Source organism: Sinocyclocheilus grahami, unplaced genomic scaffold (assembly GCF_001515645.1).
Source record: "Sinocyclocheilus grahami isolate Dianchi unplaced genomic scaffold, SAMN03320097.WGS_v1.1 scaffold162.1, whole genome shotgun sequence".
Lineage (NCBI taxonomy): Eukaryota > Metazoa > Chordata > Actinopteri > Cypriniformes > Cyprinidae > Sinocyclocheilus > Sinocyclocheilus grahami.
In genome coordinates this window covers 418,445-442,593 of record NW_015505341.1, presented here as the reverse complement: position 1 = coordinate 442,593, position 24,149 = coordinate 418,445, and the positions used below count along the sequence as shown (strand labels likewise).

Below are 24,149 nucleotides of genomic sequence, written 5' to 3'. Positions count from 1 at the left end.
TTTATTATACTACGTAGCATTATACATCAGTAGTTGTCCGCAACAAACAATGTTGATCTGCCGTGGTACAAGTCCTTGTGCAGATTGAAAGAATACCATCATCTCTTGTTCCGTTGTTGTCTCCTTTTTGTAGTTTTAAATAATGATTTAATGATTTGATATTTATTTGCCGCCGTCACGGCTATAATGCTTCTCTGACGAGCCGCTTCTTCTTCGGCTTTTGCCGTGGTACTGCGGGTTACACCAGCAACATGCCCGTGGACACTGCTGACTAGCGGTTTGCATGTGTACTGCACGTTGGGACAACGACGCAGAAGTATAAATGAAAACTGACGCATAGCCTACGGCGTAGGTCCGACGCAGAAGTATAAATCAGTCTTTAGTGTCACTTTTGATCAATTTAATGCATCCTTGCTGAACAAAAGCAATCTCTTTCAGAAAAAGAAATTGTTGTTGCTAGCACTATTTTGGAACAGCATTTGTGTTGGAGAGCACCTAGGATACCTTCAAATGCTGTCAAGGCAGGAGGCATTTAAGGCATTCCAAAACCTAGTGACTTCAGGTCCAAACTAAAACAGGTCTTACCCAGAAGAGAAGAATCCTGGGAAGTTGCTGACAGGTCCAGTGAGTTTGGCCGCTCAGGTCTCCTGGGCTTATGCTGTCTCAGATGAACGCCATCATCCCTTCCATCTGGTGCCCCTGGAGAGTGGGTTAATGTCATCTGGGCGTCTACAGGAACTAAGGTATGAATCGTGGCAGAGGCAGTTGTGTGGATGTTGCTGTTGTTGTTATTGGAGTTGGTGCGGCCGGAGTGATCGCGCGCTGCCGGCTGCTCTCTCCTCAACAGGGGCTCATGTTCGTCAGGACTGGAGTTGATGTTGAGACGGTTGTCTTCTCCACTCAGCTGGCTCTGGAGCAGAGGGGCACCACCGTCACCCTGTGGCCCGGCTGGGTTTGTGTTACCAAATGCATCAGAGGATCCGGCGCCACTGCCCCCACCGTATCCATTAACAACGACCACTCCAACGCCGCTACGGACACTGGGTCCATTGTTAGTAACAGTGACCAAGTGTGGCTCAACTGTCACTACAGTGTTCATCTTGGCTACGCCCGTCTCCACTTGCTTCAGGTTGGACTTGTGCTTGCCAAACTTCAACCGTGATGACGAGGACTCCCTGCCAGAATTTTTGGTGTTGAGGGGCAAGCTGGTGGGCCGCTTGGGGAGATTCTGCTGTTTGGGAAGAGAGAACATGGCTGTAGGAGTGTCGCCCATTCCACTGCCGCCCACCCCAAAATCGGCCTGGCTGCCAGTTCCTGATCCACCAGTCACTTCTGCGGCGAGTTTTATCAGCGGGAACAAGAGGCTGGAGCTGCCTGAGCTGAGTGGGTCAGGAGCGCTGAACTGCTTCTGTGAATGTTCCATCAGGTTCTCATCAGAGCTTTCTTTCAGGTTCTTGTCCACCTCCTTGGGGTCCAGTTTGGTGGTCTCCAGGTCCTCTTCTGTGAGCTGAAGGCACACTGGTACGCTTCCCCCGGCTCCGGCCTCCTCCGAGTGGCCTGATTCAGAGATGGTGGTCATCATGGTGCTGGGCGTGAGGCCCATCGTAGTGGTTGTGGCGGACAGACTCGTGCCGCTGGTCTCGGGACTAGGCAGCCGAGCTTGGGCCTGAGCCTGCTGTCTCTCGTAGTTGATAGAGTTTCTGTTCTTCTCTCCCGTCACTGCCACGCCACCACTGATGCCGCTCACGCCCAGGCCACCCACAGAGGATGTGCCAGACGTAGAGACGTCGCCTGGGAGGTTCTTCACCATGCCCTCATGATCCTCGATGTAAGAGGATGAAGAGTAATCTGGATAAGGGCCCATCTTGGGAGCCCTGCGACTGTGGGTGAGATTCCTACAAGAACAGAAAGAGAGAGAACAGGGGTCAAAACAGAGAACAGATGGTCCATTTAATTAAAGGTGCTGTAAATACAGGACAATGTGCAGCTCATTATCAAGAATGACCCTGAGAGGGTTTATGTTGTTATATGTGCTGGATGACAGTACATTATCCCACTTATTAAATGGCTATTAACAAATTAAATAAGTATACATTATTTTATATAATAACATTATTATAATGTTATATTATATTTTTATACCTTACATATACCCTAAAGAATAAATTACCCTTATTTTGTAATATTTTGTATATTGTTATTTATTATATTATTTTGTAAAAATGACTGTCTGAGAGTAAATTATCCCACTTGTTATGCCTAGCTACATTATCTATGAATTATAATGTATATTATTAAAAAATAATAAAATACATACACTTTTATAATTTTTTATACTTTACATTAGCTTAAAAATTCTGCTGTGAGTAATATATTATGTTTCAGTACACCTAATTCAGTGAAATATGTAAGACATCAGACAAATGTTCAATGATAAATTGCTTACACAGCTCCTTTGCATTATTTAGGAAAGGCCGAGAGCATGCCAAAAAAAATCGAATTACAATAAGCCCAGTCAAGAACAATTACGTGTGTAATAAGCACACGGCCCCCTGATTTATTCACGAGACGGTCAGGAGTAGCTGTGAGAGTGTGTGAGGTGTGTTCAGACCTCTCGTTCTGCAGCGCTGTGCTCATGGGATTGATAGTGGGGCTGACGGGTTTGTTTCTTTCCCAGATCAGCAGCAGTTCCGCCATACGCTCTTCTGCACACTGTGCTGTCAGGCGAGCCTCTGCGTCCTGATCCCAGCAATCCTCCATAGTCTCCTTGAGAGAGCGCACAGCCTGGGAGAGAGGAGAGTGAATGTGTCAAAAACAGACAGACGATAGAATTGCTGCCATTATGCTTGTGGCTGGTTGCCATTACATTGTTATTTGCTCATCATGTTTGATTTCATCATGTCTGAATCTCAAGATCACTTGAGATTCTTTTGTAAACACACTGCACTGAAAATACTGGCATATATTGTGTGCTATTGTGCTGGTGTCTCTAACAGAATGGTTAACTAGCCTAACCAGTAAACTTCCTTGGTTGACCAGCTTCACCAAATGAGACTAATTCAGCCTGTTCAACAGCGGTCAACAGCTTGGTTGGCCAGTATCAACCGGCTCTGACTTCACGGTCTTTTTCAGCATTTTTTCTTCCATGTTGTTCCACTTGTATATGATTTGGATAACAGAACAACAAAAGGAACTGTATTAACTGAAGTGAATATAGAGCTGGGAAAGAGCTTCAGCTGATCTTGCAGCAATAATCTGACCACTTCCTGTGACAAGAACACAATGAGATTGTATCAGTCAGTCACCAGGCTGTTCTCCTTCCAGGCTTCTGGGAACTTGGGTCTCTGTTTCTCTCTGGACACCAGCACCTGCATGTCCTCAAAGGAGGGGTGGTTCCCTGCCTCTGCCTGGAAGGCCATCTGGTATTCTGGCACTGCCTCCCCTTCAAAAAAACAAAGGAAAGTCAGTCAGTGGAGACCTCCATACGCTTGCACTCACTAGAATTTACTGAAAAATACTCAATGAGATGAGGCACACTCATATTTCATGAACATAATGAGCAGTATACAACAGAGCCTTTGTTGCAACCCAGTGGTGTAGCCTAGTGGTTACGAACATAAGGGGTGGTGTGATGTCTAATGGTTAAGGCTGGGATGGGCCAGGATGCTTAACAAGATGTCTATGTCTATTACTATGGGCAATATTTTTTGACAGGGATGAACTAAGAAACAACTTCTCTGAGAGGATTTTAGAAAGCTGTTACACTCTCTTACAGAAGTTTCATCGCTAAATTCATCCCAAACCCCAAAGTATCTCTGCTACCATCATCAAAGAACTTCTTTTGTATAAATAAAAAAAGTCCTCTTTCAATGAAAAATATCAAGACTTCAAATGTCGGACTTCCTGCTGTGAGCAATGTTCCCACTAGTATGCATAATCCATAAGTTTCTGTGTGGGGAGCGCAATCGTTTTGTGCTATAAAAGGTTATATATATATATATATATTACACCTTTCATGTAATAAAAGGGTGGAGGCACTTCATGTTGGGTGGTTTTTGCCTCCTTGTCGTGCATTAAAACTGTCTAATGCAAACCTAGCCATGGATTTTACTGCTTATACCATAGAAACTTGTCAGCATTGACAACTTGAAGCTGTCAGTTATTAAACTAATACAAATAAATTAAATTTACTTTCTCTAACTAAAAATAAGAATGATAATAAGAAATGCTTCTTGAACACAAAATCATCATATTAGAATGATTTCTGAAGGATCATATAAAATTCAGCTTTGCCATCACAGGAATAAATTACATTTTAAAATATTTTAAAATTGAAAACTGTTATTTTACTTATATATTGTATATATATATAAATAATGATATTCAGTTATACATATATTTATTTGTTATATTTACTGTATGCTTAAAACAAGACAAAACACTACAAATATTAAATTTTTTAACAGTATCATTTTTAAATATTCTTATAAAAAATTTTTTTTATAAAATATTAAAAAGACATTAAAAATGCCTTAGTATGTTTTTCAAACATTCTTATTTACAAAACAATAGTGATTAAAACAATGATTTTGCAGTGTACACTAAGCCAATTTGAACACCACTAAAACTAGCTGGCGTTACATGCTAAAGCCAGTTCTGCTTAGCCAGCAGTGTATCTACATCCTTGCTGTTGTCTGTGCAGAGCCGTGGTCCTCACCTGGAAAAAGGTCAGTGCATCTCATGAAGGTCTCCCAGTAGATGAGGCCAATGGCATACATGTCCACCTGTTTCAAAGCCGACTCGCAGTCCCTGAGGTTCACCGCTCCCTCCAGCACTTCCGGTGCCATGTAGCGGATTGTGCCCACCTATAGACAGCAGAGCAGTACAGGTGTGAGGGGAAACGTGCTCTTATGGTGAGTCTGTATCCGCAATTCTGGACACCTCCAACTACCAACATGACCATAACTGGGTGATGTACCCTAACAAAATCATTTCAGCAGCTTCAGGTTGCTACAATATTCCAGTCAAGCAAGCGCTTATGGGCTGACCTCACTGATGGCGGCGTTTTCCTCTTCACCAGGCCGTACGAGGCGATTTCCCGTCAGTTTCATGGACAGGCCAAAGTCGCTGATCACACATGTGCCATCGTTCTTCACCAGAACATTACGGCTGTTTAGATCCCGGTGTGAAATGGCAGGTTTATACAAATCTGTGAAGGAAAGTTCATAGTAAAACAGTTTTCGGGAATAGTGGTTTCACACAGTTGCTTCATGGAATCATCACCTCTAATGATATGAAAATAAAACAATCATCTGACCCCAACGGATGTCACATCTTCATGCGCTAGTGTGAAAGTATTGTACTTTTTTTTTCTTTTTTAAAGTAATAAATACTTTTGTTCATCAAAGAATCCTGAAAAAATGTATCACAGTTTCCACAAAAATATTAAACCTTTTTCAATATTGATAATAATAATAATAATAATGTTTCTTGAGCACCAAATCAGCATATTCGATTTCTGAAAGATCATGTGACACTGAAGACTGGAGTAATGATGCTGAAAATTCAGCTTTATCATCACAGGAATAAATGACATTTTGAAATATATATTTAAATAGACAACAGTTCTTTTAAATTGTAATAATATTTTACAATATTACTGTTTTCACTGTATTTTTGGTCAACCACATGCAGCCAGTTTAGGGACGCAAAGATTTTTTACTGACCCCAAACTTTTGAATGGTATTTAATGTATATACATTGTTAACGGACAAATTAAATAAACTAGTAAGTGTTAAAAGTGTTTTAAGTGATTCCACATGGTCAAAAGATACATCCATATTGTTTTTAGGGAGTCTTCACAAACCACTTGCACAACACAGCCAGCAGAGTGCGCTGAGAGAAGCACATGAAGTGAGTAATAGTTTCAAGATGAATGCCCTCTTCTCAGAGTCCTTCCCCCATCCTCTGCATGCTGCCTGTCTGGCTCTAAAGTTCAGCCAGTAATGAGGGCAGCAGCAGAGCAATAAGAACCACGGCTGTACGGAGATCGGCTCGTAATGACGACATGCGCAGGAAGCTGGTGGACGGCTGCTCTGAGATCAGTTCGTAATGAGGGCAGGGCCAGACACAGCTGAGTGGGAAATGAACTTGACTGTCTGCAGTTTCCAAGGAAAACGTCTCGGAAAACAGGCATATTTCAAACTGTCCATCATAATCAATTTTTTTTTTTTTTAATGTAAGACGCTTTTACATGATTTCCAGCTGTGAAGCTCCAGCATCTTTGCGCACAGCATTCTTAACTGCAAGCCACCGTTCAAAGACACATCGTAAAAAATGAATAGTGTCTCGTTCATCTTACAGAAAACATTCTGTCTGACCCAGATGTGCAGATTAGAGAAGGCAGCTTCTATGTGACACAGCAGAGCAGTCAACTGGCTCCACCGATGGTCTTTGGGTGGCTTCACGCAGCTTTTTTGAACCCATGTGGTTAGACACACATTCCTACTGAGCTATGGAGGCATAAGGCAGCTGAAAGCACTGAGAGTGTGGTGTCTTCAGCACTCAAGAACCATTCATTGAAGAAACAAGTCGAAGAAACTCAAAAGCAGCACAGAAAGAAAACCAGAACATTCACCTTGCCCAAGACTGCATTCAGCCTCTATTTTTCTTCTACATGACTTTATTAAAATGCTTGTCAGATCTTATGAGCACATCTGCGCCTCCAGGGTCTGTTATGATTTATATCTCCCACCAGACTTCTGCTAAATTATATGCCAATCACACTCAAAGTAAAGTCTGTTGACACCGAAATGGAAAGATAAGTACTTGCTTCTTATTTGAAGGTTTGAAGTCAGACATCAAATGGCTTTTAACGGAATTCTGAATAGAAATGAAACTATGATCATCTTTTCAGTCAGATGACTCATGTTCATAATATGTTCATACTGCAAGCTGGTACGAAACTTAAAATGGTAGTGTTAGGATTTATTTCTCCCATGAGACTTTAATAATTTATACGCCAATTACAACTGTGGTGAATCAGCCACCACTAGCAGAAACAAACTGATTTGCAATATTCATAGACTGATATCTTGAGTAAATACAATTCTGTTCAAAAGTTTGGGGCAAGATTTTTTTGTTTTAGAAAGAAGTCTCTTATGCACACCAAGGCTTATTTTATTTGATCAAAAATGCAATACAATTGTAATATTGTTAAATATTATTACTATTTAAAATAACTTTTTTATTTTAATATACTTTCAAATGTAATTCATTCCTGCGATGCAAAGCTGAATTTTCAGCATCATTACATTCTTCAGAGATCATTATCTTATGCTCAAGAAACATCTATTATTATTATTCAAAACAGTTGTGCTGATTAATATTTTTGTGTAAACCATTTTTTCAGGATTCTTGATGAATAGAAAGTTAAAAACGTTTACATTTATTCACTTAGTAGATGCATTTATCAAAAGCGACTTACAAATGAACGACTTCGGTTTATAGCAACAAGGCTTCATTCCTTCGAATGGGCAGCCAAATATTCCTCAAGGAGGTGAGAAATCAAGTAAGAGCTAGAGTGAAGGATGTGTGCACAGATGTAGAGGTGACCCTCACCTCCTCTCAGCAGCTCGGTGTGCAGGTAGGCCAGTCCTCTCGTGAGCGAATGTGCCAGACGACAGCAGCTCACCCAGTCCAACGTGTGCAGACTCAGGTACCGACACAGAGAGCCCTACAAACAGACACAGTACAGTTAAACTAGCCCACACACATAACCTGTAACTGCTCAAAGACACCACTAAAAGGGACATAAAAGAACATGGACGTGTTATTTATTGCAGTAGCAGTAACATCCTTGTTGCAGAAACCTTGTTGCTTTTAACACTGCTCTACAACAACAATCTCTCCACATCAATGCTGCTTTTTTCCACACAACTCATCATTGCTTTTACATCAGCATTTCAAATCTCTGCAGAGCAGATATGCAGCTTATGAAGCTCTTGAATAATGAATTGGGGCTTCAACAAAGTTGTAATGTAAAGCTGCCTGCAACTAATTACTGCCTCCGGGGTTTTTTAGGCAACGCAATTAAAACTACCAGCATCAACAAACAGCATAGTACTGTACATAACGGAGAATTTCTTTTCCTAACTAAACTACAGAAATAACACTGTAAATTATATTTAATTTATTTCAACAGGAAGCTTTTGTACATATAGTACATGAGGGGCTGTAGAGAGGCAGACGTAATTATGTGTGTTGTAGATATATCAATAACTGTCATACTGTAAGCCAATTCAAAAGGTGGGGCAAATAGTTGCTTATTAGTTAACTGTCACTGTGGCATGCTGCGTTTAACATTGAATTGTAAATCACACTCAGGTCACTGTTCTGATGACAAGCTCTTGAAATAATGCAACATGGGACTGAAAAAAAAAACTTGTGGCTGATGCAGCAATTGTGAATGAAGTGACGATTACATACTTTCATTTAGGTCTACTCGTGTTGCACTGAAATATTTTATTAGCAACATTATTTTGCATTTGGTTGAGCATTGTAACTAATCACAGATGTGTCTGTTGAGTGCATGAATGCAATGGACAATCAAATTAGTCCAAAATACAGCCTGAATAAAGAATATGGCATTGCGCTGTTGCATTTCTAAATTCTAAATTAATATAGAGCATGGCATGCAGTTGCCCTACAGAAAACAAATATTTAAATGTAAAATTATGTTGAAATATGGTTACAATGCAAATCAACAACAACAACAAATAAATACATAAAATAAAAATATTTACAAAAAATAATACAAATATACATTAACATGTAAGATAATATTATGATATGGTTACAACATAATTAAAATCAACAACAAATACTTAAAAATATATAAAAATATTATGTAGTATTATAATATGGTTACAACATAACTAAAATCAACAACAAACATTAAAATATATATATATAATACTGTTAGAATATAACTAAACACTTATCATAATGTAAACATTAGTTTAGTTATATGGTTAAAACATAACTAAAATCAGCTATTTTTTTATTTTTATGTATTTATTTGTTTTGTGTATGTATGTGTGTGTGTGTGTGTGTACAAACAATTATCCTATTGCAAACATTTCTAATCACACAGCCCTGAAATACACACTGATAGCAAATTGGCTCTGCAATAAACTGAGCTAAATACTACCGATAACAAGACATAGATCAAGAGATTTTTGACCAGTCATCTACGATGGAGAGGTGCAACAGATTTCAGGGCGCTCTGGGCAGAGGAATGATTATCTACCTGCAAGTGTACATCAGAGCCACAAAAGCCAATCGCTTTCCCTCAAGCCCTGCCTGAGTCTCTGTTACCATAGCGACAGGAAAATTTATGTTATGTCCGGACATTGGTCCTGCCATTCCATCTTTCTAATGATGTGTGACAGACAGAACATTGACTGATACGGACACAGACTTTGCTCCAAAACCTAGTGTGCTGCTTTGCTGTCTACTGCCTACTAAGGCAGCTGTCTTTTAAGGCAGCATCCTAACTGACATGGGACCCTATAAGTGATGATTCAGAACTCTTTTTAGGCACACATGCCACACAAAACAACACAAATGGCTCCTCACGTGAAGTGCACGGTAGACTTGACTCTTAATTGATTCCACTGAAGTCTGACTTTAGCGTGTTGCTAAGCAAAAGACAGGATAAGCACAACAATAGAGAGCACACACACACACACATTTATGATAAAAAAATCAATTCACTTTATTCATACTTTTCAACCCAGAGTAATTTGAAATGACACTTCTCTCTATAAAACTTTTTCAAAAGATCTTTATGTTGACACCCTCATGTTAGCTAATTCTCAATCACTCATCATTAATCAGTGGTTAACTTTAGCTTGTTATTTCCATCCAGTTAATTTGCCACTGTGTATATAATCATGTTTTAATAAAAAAAAAAAAAAAAAAAAAAAAATGGTCTGGTAAAGTTGCAGAGCTCAAAAGGTACAGCATATAAGGAATAATCCACAGAAAGAGTTCTGTGGCGAACCATCAATTCATGTCTAAATAGGAAGTGAACATTCACCTACAAGGGTTTTACCTGTACCTTGGCTTTAGGCTATGAGTTCATTATATAATTCATACATCAGAAGTGAAAGAGGGCAAGAGCAAACACAGCGATGTCTCAACAGAGTGCTGTCTGTCTGCAGCCAGACACAATAAAGGTGTGTCACATTCCTCACTGCCATTCAAAAGGCCCAGGCGGGTAGAACAGGCACACTAGCAGACAAACTTGCGAGTGATAACATGTCAAACAGGAACGTATAGGAAAATATGTCGCAAGAACCCTGGGCTATTGTTATCGTATGTTTTGTGTGAGTTCTGAAAGCTGAGGAGGGAATGACTAAGAATGAACTGTGCCCATAGATAGGTCTGTTTATCTGTATGTGGTGTTTGCATTGTTTTAGCACCTGATTAAAGGAATTCCGCAAATTAGATAATGGCATAAACATGCCGAAATAAGACAAATAACGCACTTCGTAATTTCCCAGCTTGCAGGCTGGTTCTGAGTGCAAGGTTGTCAAGGATGCAACAGACTACTGCAATCTGACGTACTTTACTGGGAACGTAACGCATCGCTTCACCAAAGCAATCCAGACACCTATATTGACTGTTTAAAAAGCTGAAAGTGCACTCAACTGCATATATGTGCGCGGTTATAACACTCATTTGATGAATATTAATGCGTAACTGCTGCTGTGATCAATAAAAACGTACACAAACATCTAAAATTCAGTTTACCACCTTTTCCCATGTTATTTTAATGCAGTGGTAATTATGCCTGGAAGTTTTCTGAAGAAGAATCGATGTATAAAAAGCCTACTTTACAAAGAAAGGAGGCATGTTTGTGTTTTAAAAAAAAAAGTGACAATGACTTCATTTAAATACAAAAAAAAGTGACAATGACATACATTTAAATACTGTGAAGTCCTGCAGGAATGACTCCTAAAACCCAAAACCAAGTTAGCATTTTTGAGCTTCCGGTTCCATCGTCCTGAAGTCAATGTGTTCTTTTTCTTTCTTTCTTTTTTATGTTTACAGGTCTGTTACGGTTAACACTCATTAAGCTACACTCATTAAGCTATTAAGCTTGAGCTATTAAGTTCAATATATTTTCATGTTTTATTGTATGATACAAAATACATTAGTAATATCTAACTCCTTATTAGTTATTTTCTTCAAGACACTTTTACGCTTCTTTAAGGTCATTCTTTAAGCCTAAACTTTTTTTTAAGCTTTTTACTTTGTATTGTATTTGTATTTTGCAATTGTATTTAGGCTTCAAAGATCATCACAATGAACGTGTAAATATCATAAACGTTTGTTTGTCACAGAGCTTATTTTCTGCAATAATCCAAAAGCCAATGGACTTCTCACAAAAGTGGCTCATCTGTTTAGTGAATTCATCTCTGCATTTAAAACGGACAGAAAAACACTTTATCTGACTACAGTTGGCAGATGAATACAGAATAAGTGAATGAAAACAATAGGAGCCAGTCAGAGAGAGAGACAGAAAGATGAACAGACACAAAGCTGACATCCAAGTCACCCTTCTCATGCTGCCTGCTGGAAATGCATCTGAATCATGGATAAAAATATCTGACCAGATAGCGTCGAGACATTCGATTCCACTCCCGACTTTGACAGAAATAGTCAGGAGAGGCCAATAAAACAAAGAGATGAGGAATAAAGGACAGATGAAGGTAAAATGTGGAAAACTACACCAAGCAGGGCAGTCAGGCACCAGAGCCGTGTCGCATACAACTTTAAGGATGAGAGAAAGGAGGGCTTGTACCAGATCAATACTTACATGAGGGTAGTACTCCATAACCAGCAGGTACTCCATCCGCCCATCTGTCGTGAGACGCTCATCGCCAACGATAAAACGAGCAACGTTCTCATGCTCCAGAAGAGGGACTCGGTAGATGGAGCGCTCATTCACAAAGTTCTGCCGGTTGGTGTAGGTAAAAACTTTTACGGCAACTGGGCGTTCATCCAGTGATCCTTTATAGACAGAACCATAGCGTCCTCGACCAATCAACTGCATGAAAACATATTCAGGAGTCAATTGTAGCAGATGTTACATGATAAACAAATACAGATGGTTCGAGTTCATTACAATACAATTCAAAATCAAAAAATGATAATGTGCACATATTTGGTGGCAGCTAGAAGAGCTGAACTCACTTCCAGGAGCTTTAAACTGTCTAAATCCAGAGATGGTTCTGACGGTGCGGCCTCTATCATGTCTATGTTGTGCAGACCCTGTTTACACTCGCCTGTAACAACACACACACACACACACACACACACAGTATGCACACAATGCATCACAACACTGTAACAACATGGCGTGACCTTTATTCGCAAACAGCCAATCAGTACACAGAGTACTGCATCTCACCCATCATCATGCGATAGCCGAAGAACAGCGCCACAATCAAAACCGCTACTATAGAGACGGACGCGAGGGCAATGAAGATGGCCTCATCCCGGTGTAAAGGCTGCTGCTCTTCTGGAGAAAGAGGGAAGAGAGAAGGAGAAAGAGAGGCACGTTAGAACTTCAATCGTTTATTGCATTTAAGCTCATTTTAGCCTTTGAATTGGCATGTTAAATGAATAAAAAAATCAACATGCTGTCAATTACTACAAAAAAAATTAATAAACAAAAATCTATTTGTATTTTGCAATTGTATTTAGGCTTCAAAGATCATCACAATGAACGTGTAAATATCATAAACGTTTGTTTGTCACAGAGCTTATTTTCTGCAATAATCCAAAAGCCAATGGACTTCTCACAAAAGTGGCTCATCTGTTTAGTGAATTCATCTCTGCATTTAAAACAGACAGAAAAACACTTTATCTGACTACAGTTGGCAGATGAATACAGAATAAGTGAATGAAAACAATAGGAGCCAGTCAGAGAGAGAGACAGAAAGATGAACAGACACAAAGCTGACATCCAAGTCACCCTTCTCATGCTGCCTGCTGGAAATGCATCTGAATCATGGATAAAAATATCTGACCAGATAGCGTCGAGACATTCGATTCCACTCCCGACTTTGACAGAAATAGTCAGGAGAGGCCAATAAAACAAAGAGATGAGGAATAAAGGACAGATGAAGGTAAAATGTGGAAAACTACACCAAGCAGGGCAGTCAGGCACCAGAGCCGTGTCGCATACAACTTTAAGGATGAGAGAAAGGAGGGCTTGTACCAGATCAATACTTACATGAGGGTAGTACTCCATAACCAGCAGGTACTCCATCCGCCCATCTGTCGTGAGACGCTCATCGCCAACGATAAAACGAGCAACGTTCTCATGCTCCAGAAGAGGGACTCGGTAGATGGAGCGCTCATTCACAAAGTTCTGCCGGTTGGTGTAGGTAAAAACTTTTACGGCAACTGGGCGTTCATCCAGTGATCCTTTATAGACAGAACCATAGCGTCCTCGACCAATCAACTGCATGAAAACATATTCAGGAGTCAATTGTAGCAGATGTTACATGATAAACAAATACAGATGGTTCGAGTTCATTACAATACAATTCAAAATCAAAAAATGATAATGTGCACATATTTGGTGGCAGCTAGAAGAGCTGAACTCACTTCCAGGAGCTTTAAACTGTCTAAATCCAGAGATGGTTCTGACGGTGCGGCCTCTATCATGTCTATGTTGTGCAGACCCTGTTTACACTCGCCTGTAACAACACACACACACACACACACACACACAGTATGCACACAATGCATCACAACACTGTAACAACATGGCGTGACCTTTATTCGCAAACAGCCAATCAGTACACAGAGTACTGCATCTCACCCATCATCATGCGATAGCCGAAGAACAGCGCCACAATCAAAACCGCTACTATAGAGACGGACGCGAGGGCAATGAAGATGGCCTCATCCCGGTGTAAAGGCTGCTGCTCTTCTGGAGAAAGAGGGAAGAGAGAAGGAGAAAGAGAGGCACGTTAGAACTTCAATCGTTTATTGCATTTAAGCTCATTTTAGCCTTTGAATTGGCATGTTAAATGAATAAAAAAATCAACATGCTGTCAATTACTACAAAAAAAATTAATAAACAAAAATCATTTATCGTACAGCAATACACTCATAATTAAGAATTAAGCAGAAGTGTGAAATATTATTACAATTTAAAATAACTGTTTTCCATTTTAATATATTTTCAAATGTAATTTATTCCTCTAATGGAAAAGCTGAATTTACAGAGGCATTGAGTAAGGGACAAGTAGAAAATATATTTCTGTGACATTAACACAGCTTAACAGGTGTTGAATCGGAAACAGTCCATTCATTCTCAAATATCTGCCCTTATAATGCGATTTGTTAAAGGTCCCATATTTTACACCTTTCTGGAGTTTTATTTTAGGTTTTGATGTCCTTAAGAATATATATTTGCGGTATAAGTACCAAAGAACAGGTCAATTTTGGCCTGTCTAATTAATATTCATGAGCCTCTCTTCTGATTGGCCTGTTGTTTTCTGAGTGATGCACGGCCAGGCCAACCACAGGTAACTAGGGTCAACCGACGTCACAGCGCTAGCTGGAGGAAGCAAAACAAAGGGGAAACTGGAGGTGGCCCATTCAAACCAGCGCAGGTTTGGCTACACAAGGAGCTTAAAATATCATCTTGTTGTGATGTTGGGTGCCAGAATCGACATAATACAGCCTCAAATTAGAAATTTGATCGCATATCTTCTGCCACTGCTAGACAAAAAACCGACGACAGCTGTGGTTAAACGCGATAAAACGAGCAGACTGGACAGAAACGATCGTCAAAAATGCTCGCGTTTGCAGCGCACACTTCTTATCAGAAAAGGTTCAATAAAGTATTGTCTTTTGTTGTTATGGGTGCGTCTACAGATTTCTTGCCATATGTTTCTTGCATCTCACGACTAACAGTTATGTCGTGTATGAAATAATGTCTGTGTGCATGTGTGTAAAACAACAAACTGATGATTTATAAATCATTTGTAATTGTATATGCATTGTTGTGATTAATTGTGGTTGGAACAATAGTGTAGCTGTAAAAATAGTTGCCTGCTGAAATTGAAATGTATATACATCTTCATCATGACTAGATAGACACCTAACTTCAGTTCAAGGAAATCAAAAAAAAAACAAAATCACAGTTGGGAAAGTGAAGTCAGCGTCATCTATCAAAATCACTGAAAATGTTCTGGTCTGTCATGTGTGTGAGCCACACAGACTGCTGCCTCCAAAATCCAATTAAACCCAGTGCTAGCCTTCTTTAGCTTTTGATTCTTTTCACTTTCTCCATTAAAACACACTCTCATTCTCACATATACAAAGACACTGTTTACATGTCTTGGAGCCGGCGGCATTTGGCTCGGAGGCAGAATGTCTGAGCGTCCCTCCCTCTTCCAGACTATAACAATCCTGTTCTACTTCCTGTACGTCTCCCTCCAGCTCCCTGTCCATTATGAGAGCACTCCTTCCTTTCTCACGTCTCCATATTTCATATTCTGTATGTATAAAATATTACAGAATCATGGAGACGTACAAGGGTTACACTATTGCATTCTTTGAAATTACCATAAAATACCATGGTATACGCCAATCGTTCAGTATCATGGTATATACCAAAAAGTATTTCTATGTTTCATAACCAAGCACTATATGATGAGTGACAGTAAAATTAGCATATTTCTGAGTAATCCACCCCCAATGAAATCTCATTGGACTAAAAACTTGTTCCGCATAATAGTATATAAAACGTCAAATATCTTCTGATTGGCTGCGATTGTGTCACGTCACAAATTATTTGTCAATGGAAACAATGGACACAGTGTAAACCCTCACTTAAAATCTATGAATATTATTACATTTGATAACAAACTATAATGTAACAAAAAAAAATCGAATGCAATTTATATTAAGAAAATACTTTTTAAGCAAAATAACAGACAAGCACGTTTTAAAATACTAAAACAACAGATATACTGTTCAAAATGATAAAGTTTTTGAAGAATTTCTATTCTATAATGTTACCATCTGATATCTTCACTGTACTGTGGTACTGCCATGAGAATGTTTTATAATGGCTTTTAACACACTGAATAACTCCCTCCCATGATTCCATAGGAGTTTGTTGTCACGTTACATTCTTCTTCCTTCATGGAGACACATGGAATGATGCATTAAATGGCTTCATTTTTCTCCGTAGCCTCATGTTTGTCAACACATCATGATCACATCACGAGCTGAACTTCTGTCCTTCACATTCTTAGACACCGAGCATCAGGACAGATGCAGTTTCCCTGGGTAACCAGAACTCTTCTGCCAAATCACCAACTCCCACTCATAATGCCTGGCAACTGTGTGCCGTCACAACCTTCCTGCAATAAAGTCTGTCTTGCCTACATTTTTACCTTTCCTCACTTTCTGTTTTGTATGTCTGTCAGTACTGTATGAGAGTAAAGACACTGCGCTTAAGAGATGCTTTTAAAGTTAAAAGGTTAAAAGTACAAACACAGCAAATACTTACTACTAAGTCCTATGAAATCTAAATTGTATGGTTTTTAGTCCATGTCTATTAGCTTTGAGGTCATCTATATGCTAGCATATTCCTTAACATTGACAAAATTATAGGATTTAACAGATATATTAAAATTGACATCTCAACAGAAAAATACTGATGACTCATCCTGCACTACACCAATTTTTGTCCAATCAAATGCTTTCTAGAGTGAGAATGTCTGTCCCCCTATGGCTCTGATGTGATTAGACTTTTAGATAATTAAAAAAAGCTGACAAGCTTTATTGTCTTTATAAGACAGAAACTGTACTCATCAAGGAGATTAAAAATGGATCGTTCACCCAAAAACTTTCATCATTTACTCATGTTCTTAAATTAACTATACAATAGAAAGTCCAGTTCTGTTTCACTGTAAATTTGTGTTCTTTCATTATAAAGGCAAACGTTATTGGTTCCCACACATCAAGCATGGTTGAGCTCGTTGACCATATTTGATATGCTCTTTGTATGCTTGTTGATAAACGTTTGTATGTAAATAAAAGCTTAAATTAAATCTGTTCATCACAATATAATGTGAACATGTCTCTTCAGAAGAGTTGTTTTAAACTACTCGATTCATATGGATTGCTTTCAAGAAAAGTTTTGGTTGTGTGGACTTTCAAATGATGGGACAAAAAAGTTACGAGAATATTACAAATATCTTCATTTGCATTCCGAAAATGATCGAAAATTATAGTTTTGGAGGGTTAGTATTTTATGACAATTTTCGTTTCTGAATGGACTATTTCTTTAACTACATATAGTCCATTAAGATCAGTTTGTGCAAAGTGCAAAACAAAGCTCTTACATTCAGATTCATAAGGGAGAGGGACATTTACTTTAAATCAAGACTAATGTGTGTGAGACCTGTAAAACTGATTTTAAAAGCACTGATTGATTAAATTTCCCCCCTCAGGAACTGAGGAACATGCGTCTCATGTTATGATTACGGGTACCACACAGGGTCTTCCCAACAGCCAGGCAGTCACATCTTAGATATGCATCCCATCCATAATACAAAGCCTGTGTGGGAGAATTGCAAAGACTGCCAGCTCAGAGACACCAGGGGGACTCTAATGGGAGTCATTCATGAGCGGGCAGACATTAATGCTGCCATTACCACAACAGGACTTAACATCACTACCTGAATCCCCCCTACCAGCGAGGACAACAAAAGACACTCAATGGGAATTCTCTGGCCTACATTCAGCTTTCAGAGTTGGATGGTGGGGAAGAGAGTGAGGGAACCTGACAAAATACATCATCATGTGCCAGACAAATACAGCACAGCTGCAATCTGCATTTAACCTATATTAACCTCAGATCCAAGGCATATCTACAGGCCAGAATATAATGGAGGTGGGCTTTTCTGAAGGGCGCCACACAACCCAAAAACCACCTAGCAACAACCCTGAGGCCAGTTGCATAAACATAGCCACTATGTTAAGACTGTGTCTTAAGAACTAGTTTATCCAACAAGCAGTTAGCCAAAGGGTAATCAGTCAATTAACTTTTCAATTCAAATTAGACCGGTCTACCTTTTTGTAACTGATTTAAAAAAGTTATGACCAGTCTACTCTAGAAGACAAAATATTACATGACTAACTTTTCAAGATTTTCCGGCCCAGAATGCCATAGCAACTGCACAATAACACAATACAAAACAGGCTTTTCAGAGACTGGCTAAAATTCACACTACAAAACATATTTGGGTTTTTATCCATGATTTGTAGGTCTTGTGCATTGCAAAGACGTCACAATATACTAATATTAACAATAACAGTCATAATTAAAAAATGAAATTGTTATTAGGGCTGCAAGATTAATCAAAATAAAACAGTGCAATTATTAAATCACAAATACTGCTATTTAAATAAATTTATACCACAGGCTGCTGAATGCTTGATTCTTGATTCTAAGGTGTGCAGTTATTTTCCAGGAAACGCTCTGCTATGAAGTAGTTCCAGGTCTGTCAACCGCATTACAGTTCCAGATCACTTCACCAAATGATTTCAGTTATTTCAAAGGTCCCATACACTGATAGAGCAAACAAATATGTAGAGACAATATAATAAAAATTACAAACAAGGCAAACAGGATCTGCAGGAAGTGGCACTTAACAGTTTTTGTTACATTTTTGCACAGTTACGGTTACAAAATCTCTCTCTGCCTCCCTACACTCGTATTATTATTTTATTTTTGTCAAAAAAGACAAAACACAAAATAAATGTAAAGATCAATTTGACTGATAGCATCGTTTATTAAAATTATTTTTTATTTAGATATCTCAATATTGTTTGCATTCTTTTGACCACATTAATCATGTATGAAAATCTGATATTGTTACAGTACTAATTACTAAGGGTGCACATAAGTGGTGTGCAGCCAATGCAACCAAAATAAAAAATGAGCTGTATAAATAAGTTCAGGCTCATTTGCGCACTGACATGGTTGACAGCTGTTAATGTAAAATCACCGTTTTAAATCAACTAACTGTAATACTGTATAAAATTTCCATTCAAACTGAAAGCATAAATGTAGGCTACGCGCTGCCGGTTTCAGAGCAAAACGCAAAACTGAAATATCATTCACCGATGCGCTTCACTCGGCAGTTCACTTACTTGCTGTCAATCTGCCAAAATAAAAGCTTGCTGATTTTAGGTTTGAAAATGATAGGTTTGAAAATTTACATAAAGTAAAATATACAAAAAAGAAAAATTTTAATATTATCATTCTATTTTTTTTGTGTACTATACAATAATTTAATTTTTATTTAATACTTTACATTTTTTAAATAAAACAATTGTATTATCACACTTTATTTTGTTTTAAAAATACCTACATACACTGCAATAATGTTATTATTATTATTATTATGGATTTAGTTTTTATAGTTATATTTAATGGGTCACACTATGTGCAGTGTGAGCACCAAACCAAATCTCCAGGTGCTCTTATGAGAACCAGACTGAAAAACCTATGTGCACCCCTGCTAATTACACTATATGTGCAAAGCCTTTATCAGACTATTTTACCTGCACTGTTATTTGACTAGAGTTTCATCAAGCAAACTCATTCTCCACCCCCAAAAACTCTTGCCATTCACTGTGTAAAGGTTAAGGTTAAAAGAGGCAAAGCTAATGAATAAATTAATTAAGGGAAATGAGCAGATGCGTGTTCGCTCACAGCTCCACTGGCAGACAGCTCATCAGCACAATAAAACGATGGACTCAATCTGGCGAGCACAAGCACAACTACAGCGTTTTTGGCACATGCTCTTGTGGAATTTAATTCTTACAGACAGACGCGCACACACAAACTGCTGGCTATCAGCTCAATGGCACGGCTCAGAGCAGAGCTTCAAGAAGGGACAGACTTCTTCATTTGCTCCATCTGCAGCAGAGCCACAACTGCATTAAAGCACAGCAATGACCGCCACTTTTTCAGCAGTTCGGAAGAATGTCCCCCTATTAATTTTCTCCTTAGAGATTTCAACTCAATAAAGCTTTCTAAGCTATGAATCCACGCCCAGACTTCCGCAGATTTGGAACACCATTCATAAAAGTTGTACACATCCTTTGCCTCTCGAGTCATTATTTATTAAACATTATGGCTAATTTAATTGTGCTTTCATTCACATATCATTAAGAGCACAGCACTCTTGTACACAGTGTCTACAACGGGCCGTGGCACTCGCGTGTTAGTTCAGTTTAACACATTATACCTAATCCATTCCACAGATTTTTCCTCAAAAATCGATGCAGAAAATGTGAAAAAAAAGTATTTCATCTTGGCAAATGTCATTTGTCATAGCAATAAAGCACGAAGATTGAGAGAGAGAGAGAGAGAGAGAGAGAGAGAGATGACAAAAGAGACAGACAAAATATCAGTAGGAGCTCTTGTACAGCGAAAAACTAAACCGATTTCACAGAGCAATATGAAGACAGCAGATGACAGATACACTGCCGAGACTCTGCATGTCTGTTACGCAGAGATTTCCACCGGAATGAGAAAAAGCATTGACCACAATACACAAAAGATGATCTATACGACAAAGCCAGGCAATGGCTTATCTGTGAGAAATACTATCAGCAGAAACAAATAGCAAAGTGCTCCACCTGCAAACAGTAAGGGGTTTCACAAACAAGATCATCCTTGAAATGCTCTTGTTTCCTATTCACCAACAATCAATTCTCTTAAAGCTGATACATCTTGCATAAAATCACAGGAAGCAGAAATGAAGCAGTGGTTCTACTGGACAGGGAGATAGATGTCAATTCACATCAAGTCCAGCATCACTAAATGACACAACACTGCAACACAGTAGCTCTCAACCTCAATCTTAAAAATCTTATTTTAAAAAAAATATTTTTAATTCAGTCCCTCAACAACTTAATTAATTCATTCATATGTATCCATTCATTTTATTTTGTAATGTATTTTTATTTTATTATTTACATTTTTATTTTTGAAGACACATGGTCTGCATTTTAGACTTATTTTAAAAGTGTGATTTCCAGAGCTGGAAAGGTCATTTAAATGAATAAAATCATAAAACTCAGTGGGCACTTTTAATATTAATATACATTTTTCTAAGCTCTAAAATATTTCATACGGTAGAAATTGATTCCAAATTATTTTTTTTAAAAGTTATTATCCAGTGTAGATCACTATTTTTGTGGGCAATGAGGAGACTTGGAATTAAAAAGGTTGAAAAGCATTGGTGTAACAATTTATCAAGTATAAAAGTGCATGATTTTTCTTAACTTTGAGTCTGATGCCAAATTTACATCATTCTCATAACAAAAGTCTCAATATCCAAATGAATGGTTCAGTATCTAAACAAAACTCCTTCTTTTCTTTTCTTTTTTTTTTACTTTAACAAGACTGAGAAGTCTAGAGAAGTCTAGAGTAAGCCTGACCTGCCGGGCTGGGAACATTATGGCATATGACTGTACAATTACATTTTTACTGGCAAACAATGTGTGCCGATCATCAAAATGAATGGGATAAGGATTCCAAATATAACAGGGATATCTAGTTCCACTGTGACATGGAGTTTTTCCTGCTTGACTTTTGGCTTTTCTTGTCTTTGTAACAGTAGCTGTATAGAGGCTCTTTGATGCTCTTTTCCGCCTATCAGGAAGGCGCTTTCCGGCAGTTAGCAGTTTGGCAGCGACAAAGTCAAAAAGGCATTTCCTCTGTGGATAACCTACTCCTTTCTCCCACTTTCACTTCCTGTCCTTCTTTTTCCTTCTCTGTGTCTTTCTTTCTCATTCTGTGCGGATGGCTTTAATCCTCTCACCGCTGATTCAGTGTTCCTCTTTATTAATTTTTTATTCATGGTGACTGCTGTGTAATTCCCAGCCGTCTGAGCCCACTGCAATTCACGCCACTCTGACAAATAATCTCATGGAGAGCGACTGGATTTTCAATAAAGAAGAGAAATGGTGACAAAAACAGACTCGTTTGCATAAGTGAGTTACAGCGCTGGCCATAGATTTCACACTGGTGGGGGCGGAGACATTTCAAGCTGATCCGAGACCGGTCCTTTTGTTGGCCATTATGATTTACATTATGTTCAGAATAACACAACAACCACAGCCGTGGGTTTGAGGGAGAGAGAGAAAGCCAGTTTATTTGACTATGCTGCAGGAGCATGTGCTTTCTCTACAGCAGCCGCACCTGCCACACCTGGACTGAACAAAGACACGAGAGAGAAACAGAGGATGAATGGAGCACAGTTCACACACCTTTTGACCACTACATTTAAATGACCTTTGCGGTCATTCATCATTCAGGCTCTTTAAAATGAAATGAAATAAAATAAATGACAGACAGAAATATTCTAACCGATATAAGAGTTAAAGGTTTAGTTCACAAATTTTCATATACGTTTGTATTGTTACAGTCAGGGAAGTATACGTAAATGAACAAGGTGCACTCTTTCTCCATGTTACCTGCACCCAGATCTCCCAGTTTTTGTCAGCTGAAGTCCATCACTTTGACAGCTCCAAGGCTTCTGTTATAACTACAGATTGAACATCTACATTTTTGCATTTTCACCCACAAACAAGTCATATAGCACTTAAAATTTTTTTTTTCATGTTTCTACTGCACAGACAGCCAAGTTTTATTACAAGCCCAACTGGCAGTGGTCAATTACATACCTAGAAACATGTATTTTCACTGTAGAAATTTCCATTACTTTTTATGATTTCTTTTTTAAGATTTTCAATCATAATTAAAAGTAAAGATGCATTTCCAGCCAATTAAATATTTGAGAGCATAACTAGAACATTTTGTATTCACTATAGAAATGTACATGACTTTTAATGATTTTATTCATTTCCATGACATTTCCAGTGACAGAGAGCTTTTGACATAAGATACTAGATGTGAAGAAATATCTAGAATTCAAACTCCTAATTCTTTAACTGTCATTAGTATAAGGAAGTCGGGAAGATCACAACTTCAAGAGGTCAGCAGCAAAAGCAGTCAAAGTATACATTTTGAACGCCATTTCAAAACAGTTTGACTAAATCATTAAAAAAAAATCAAGTAAAGCTCCTTAGGGCCCAATACGCCCTATTTTCCAGCCCAAGCTTCATGTGTAAATAGGAAATACGTCAATACAGGACACAAAACTGCACTTGTCAGGTTATTTCATAGGGTCTTTAAAAATGCTGCTTTGGTCTCAAATTAAAAGCTGTTCCTGGTTTCGATCAGAAGACGGGTTTGTTGAGTGTCTAGACATCTGTAGACTGATGTGCAGGGCGAGCACCGGGCTCAGGTTTCTCACAGCAGATTGCACGTCTGTGACCGTGAACCCTGTGACCCCAAATCTGCTGACCTTTGTGACCCCTGTCACGAAGAATCACATCTGGGGTCCCCGGTGGAGAGAGTGCTGACACTGTCTCAGCCCAGCTTCAGTAACAGTCCCATCAATTACACCACCCGCCACGTTCCTCCAGCTGAATCAGTGTGACATAAAGAGAACACCTCCTTCTGTTCAGCTGACACGTCTCCTCTTTATGTGTGCTTTCCACATTCTCTTGGGCCAGAAATGTGATCAAAACCACTTCTAGCTACACAAGGTCAATTTACACGTCACTGTGCTCTGAAATGTTTCTGAATGATAATCAAAAACTTGATACAAATATGTGCTGCATTTTCAGTATATACTATTGCTGAGCAAGTTAGCTTAACTGTCAACATGCATATACTGTATCTACAGTATCTACCCGAATAATAACGGAGACATTATAATAGGGAGGAGACAAATGGCAGCATTTTATATGGCGACTGTAGGAATGAAAGGCCTGCCTTTAGTTACAAGAGCCAATTGCAATTCTAATAGAGACTTTAAAGACACACCACTGTCAGATTTTTTGCTGATTTGAAATGTTATTAAACCAAAGAATGTACCCCAGAATTTGAACACATTGTACAACTTTTGTACATTACATACTACCATTCAAATAAATGGGGGGGGGGGGGGGGGGGG

General features: G+C 38.7%; 1 protein-coding gene across 1 annotated transcript in view; it reads right to left on the bottom strand.

Moving 5' to 3' along the window:
* LOC107593012 (bone morphogenetic protein receptor type-2-like) overlaps positions 1-24,149 on the bottom strand; it is a 42,057-nt gene that overhangs the window by 4,361 nt on the left and 13,547 nt on the right. The window contains exons 4-12 of the mRNA XM_016282594.1: positions 13,904-14,014; positions 13,687-13,778; positions 13,310-13,540; positions 7,621-7,735; positions 5,049-5,209; positions 4,718-4,865; positions 3,306-3,442; positions 2,612-2,784; positions 586-1,895 (exon numbers count right to left, since the gene is read on the bottom strand). Of these exons, the coding sequence (XP_016138080.1) occupies positions 586-1,895; positions 2,612-2,784; positions 3,306-3,442; positions 4,718-4,865; positions 5,049-5,209; positions 7,621-7,735; positions 13,310-13,540; positions 13,687-13,778; positions 13,904-14,014 (2,478 nt within the window). The remainder of the gene's footprint in view (positions 1-585; positions 1,896-2,611; positions 2,785-3,305; positions 3,443-4,717; positions 4,866-5,048; positions 5,210-7,620; positions 7,736-13,309; positions 13,541-13,686; positions 13,779-13,903; positions 14,015-24,149) is intronic.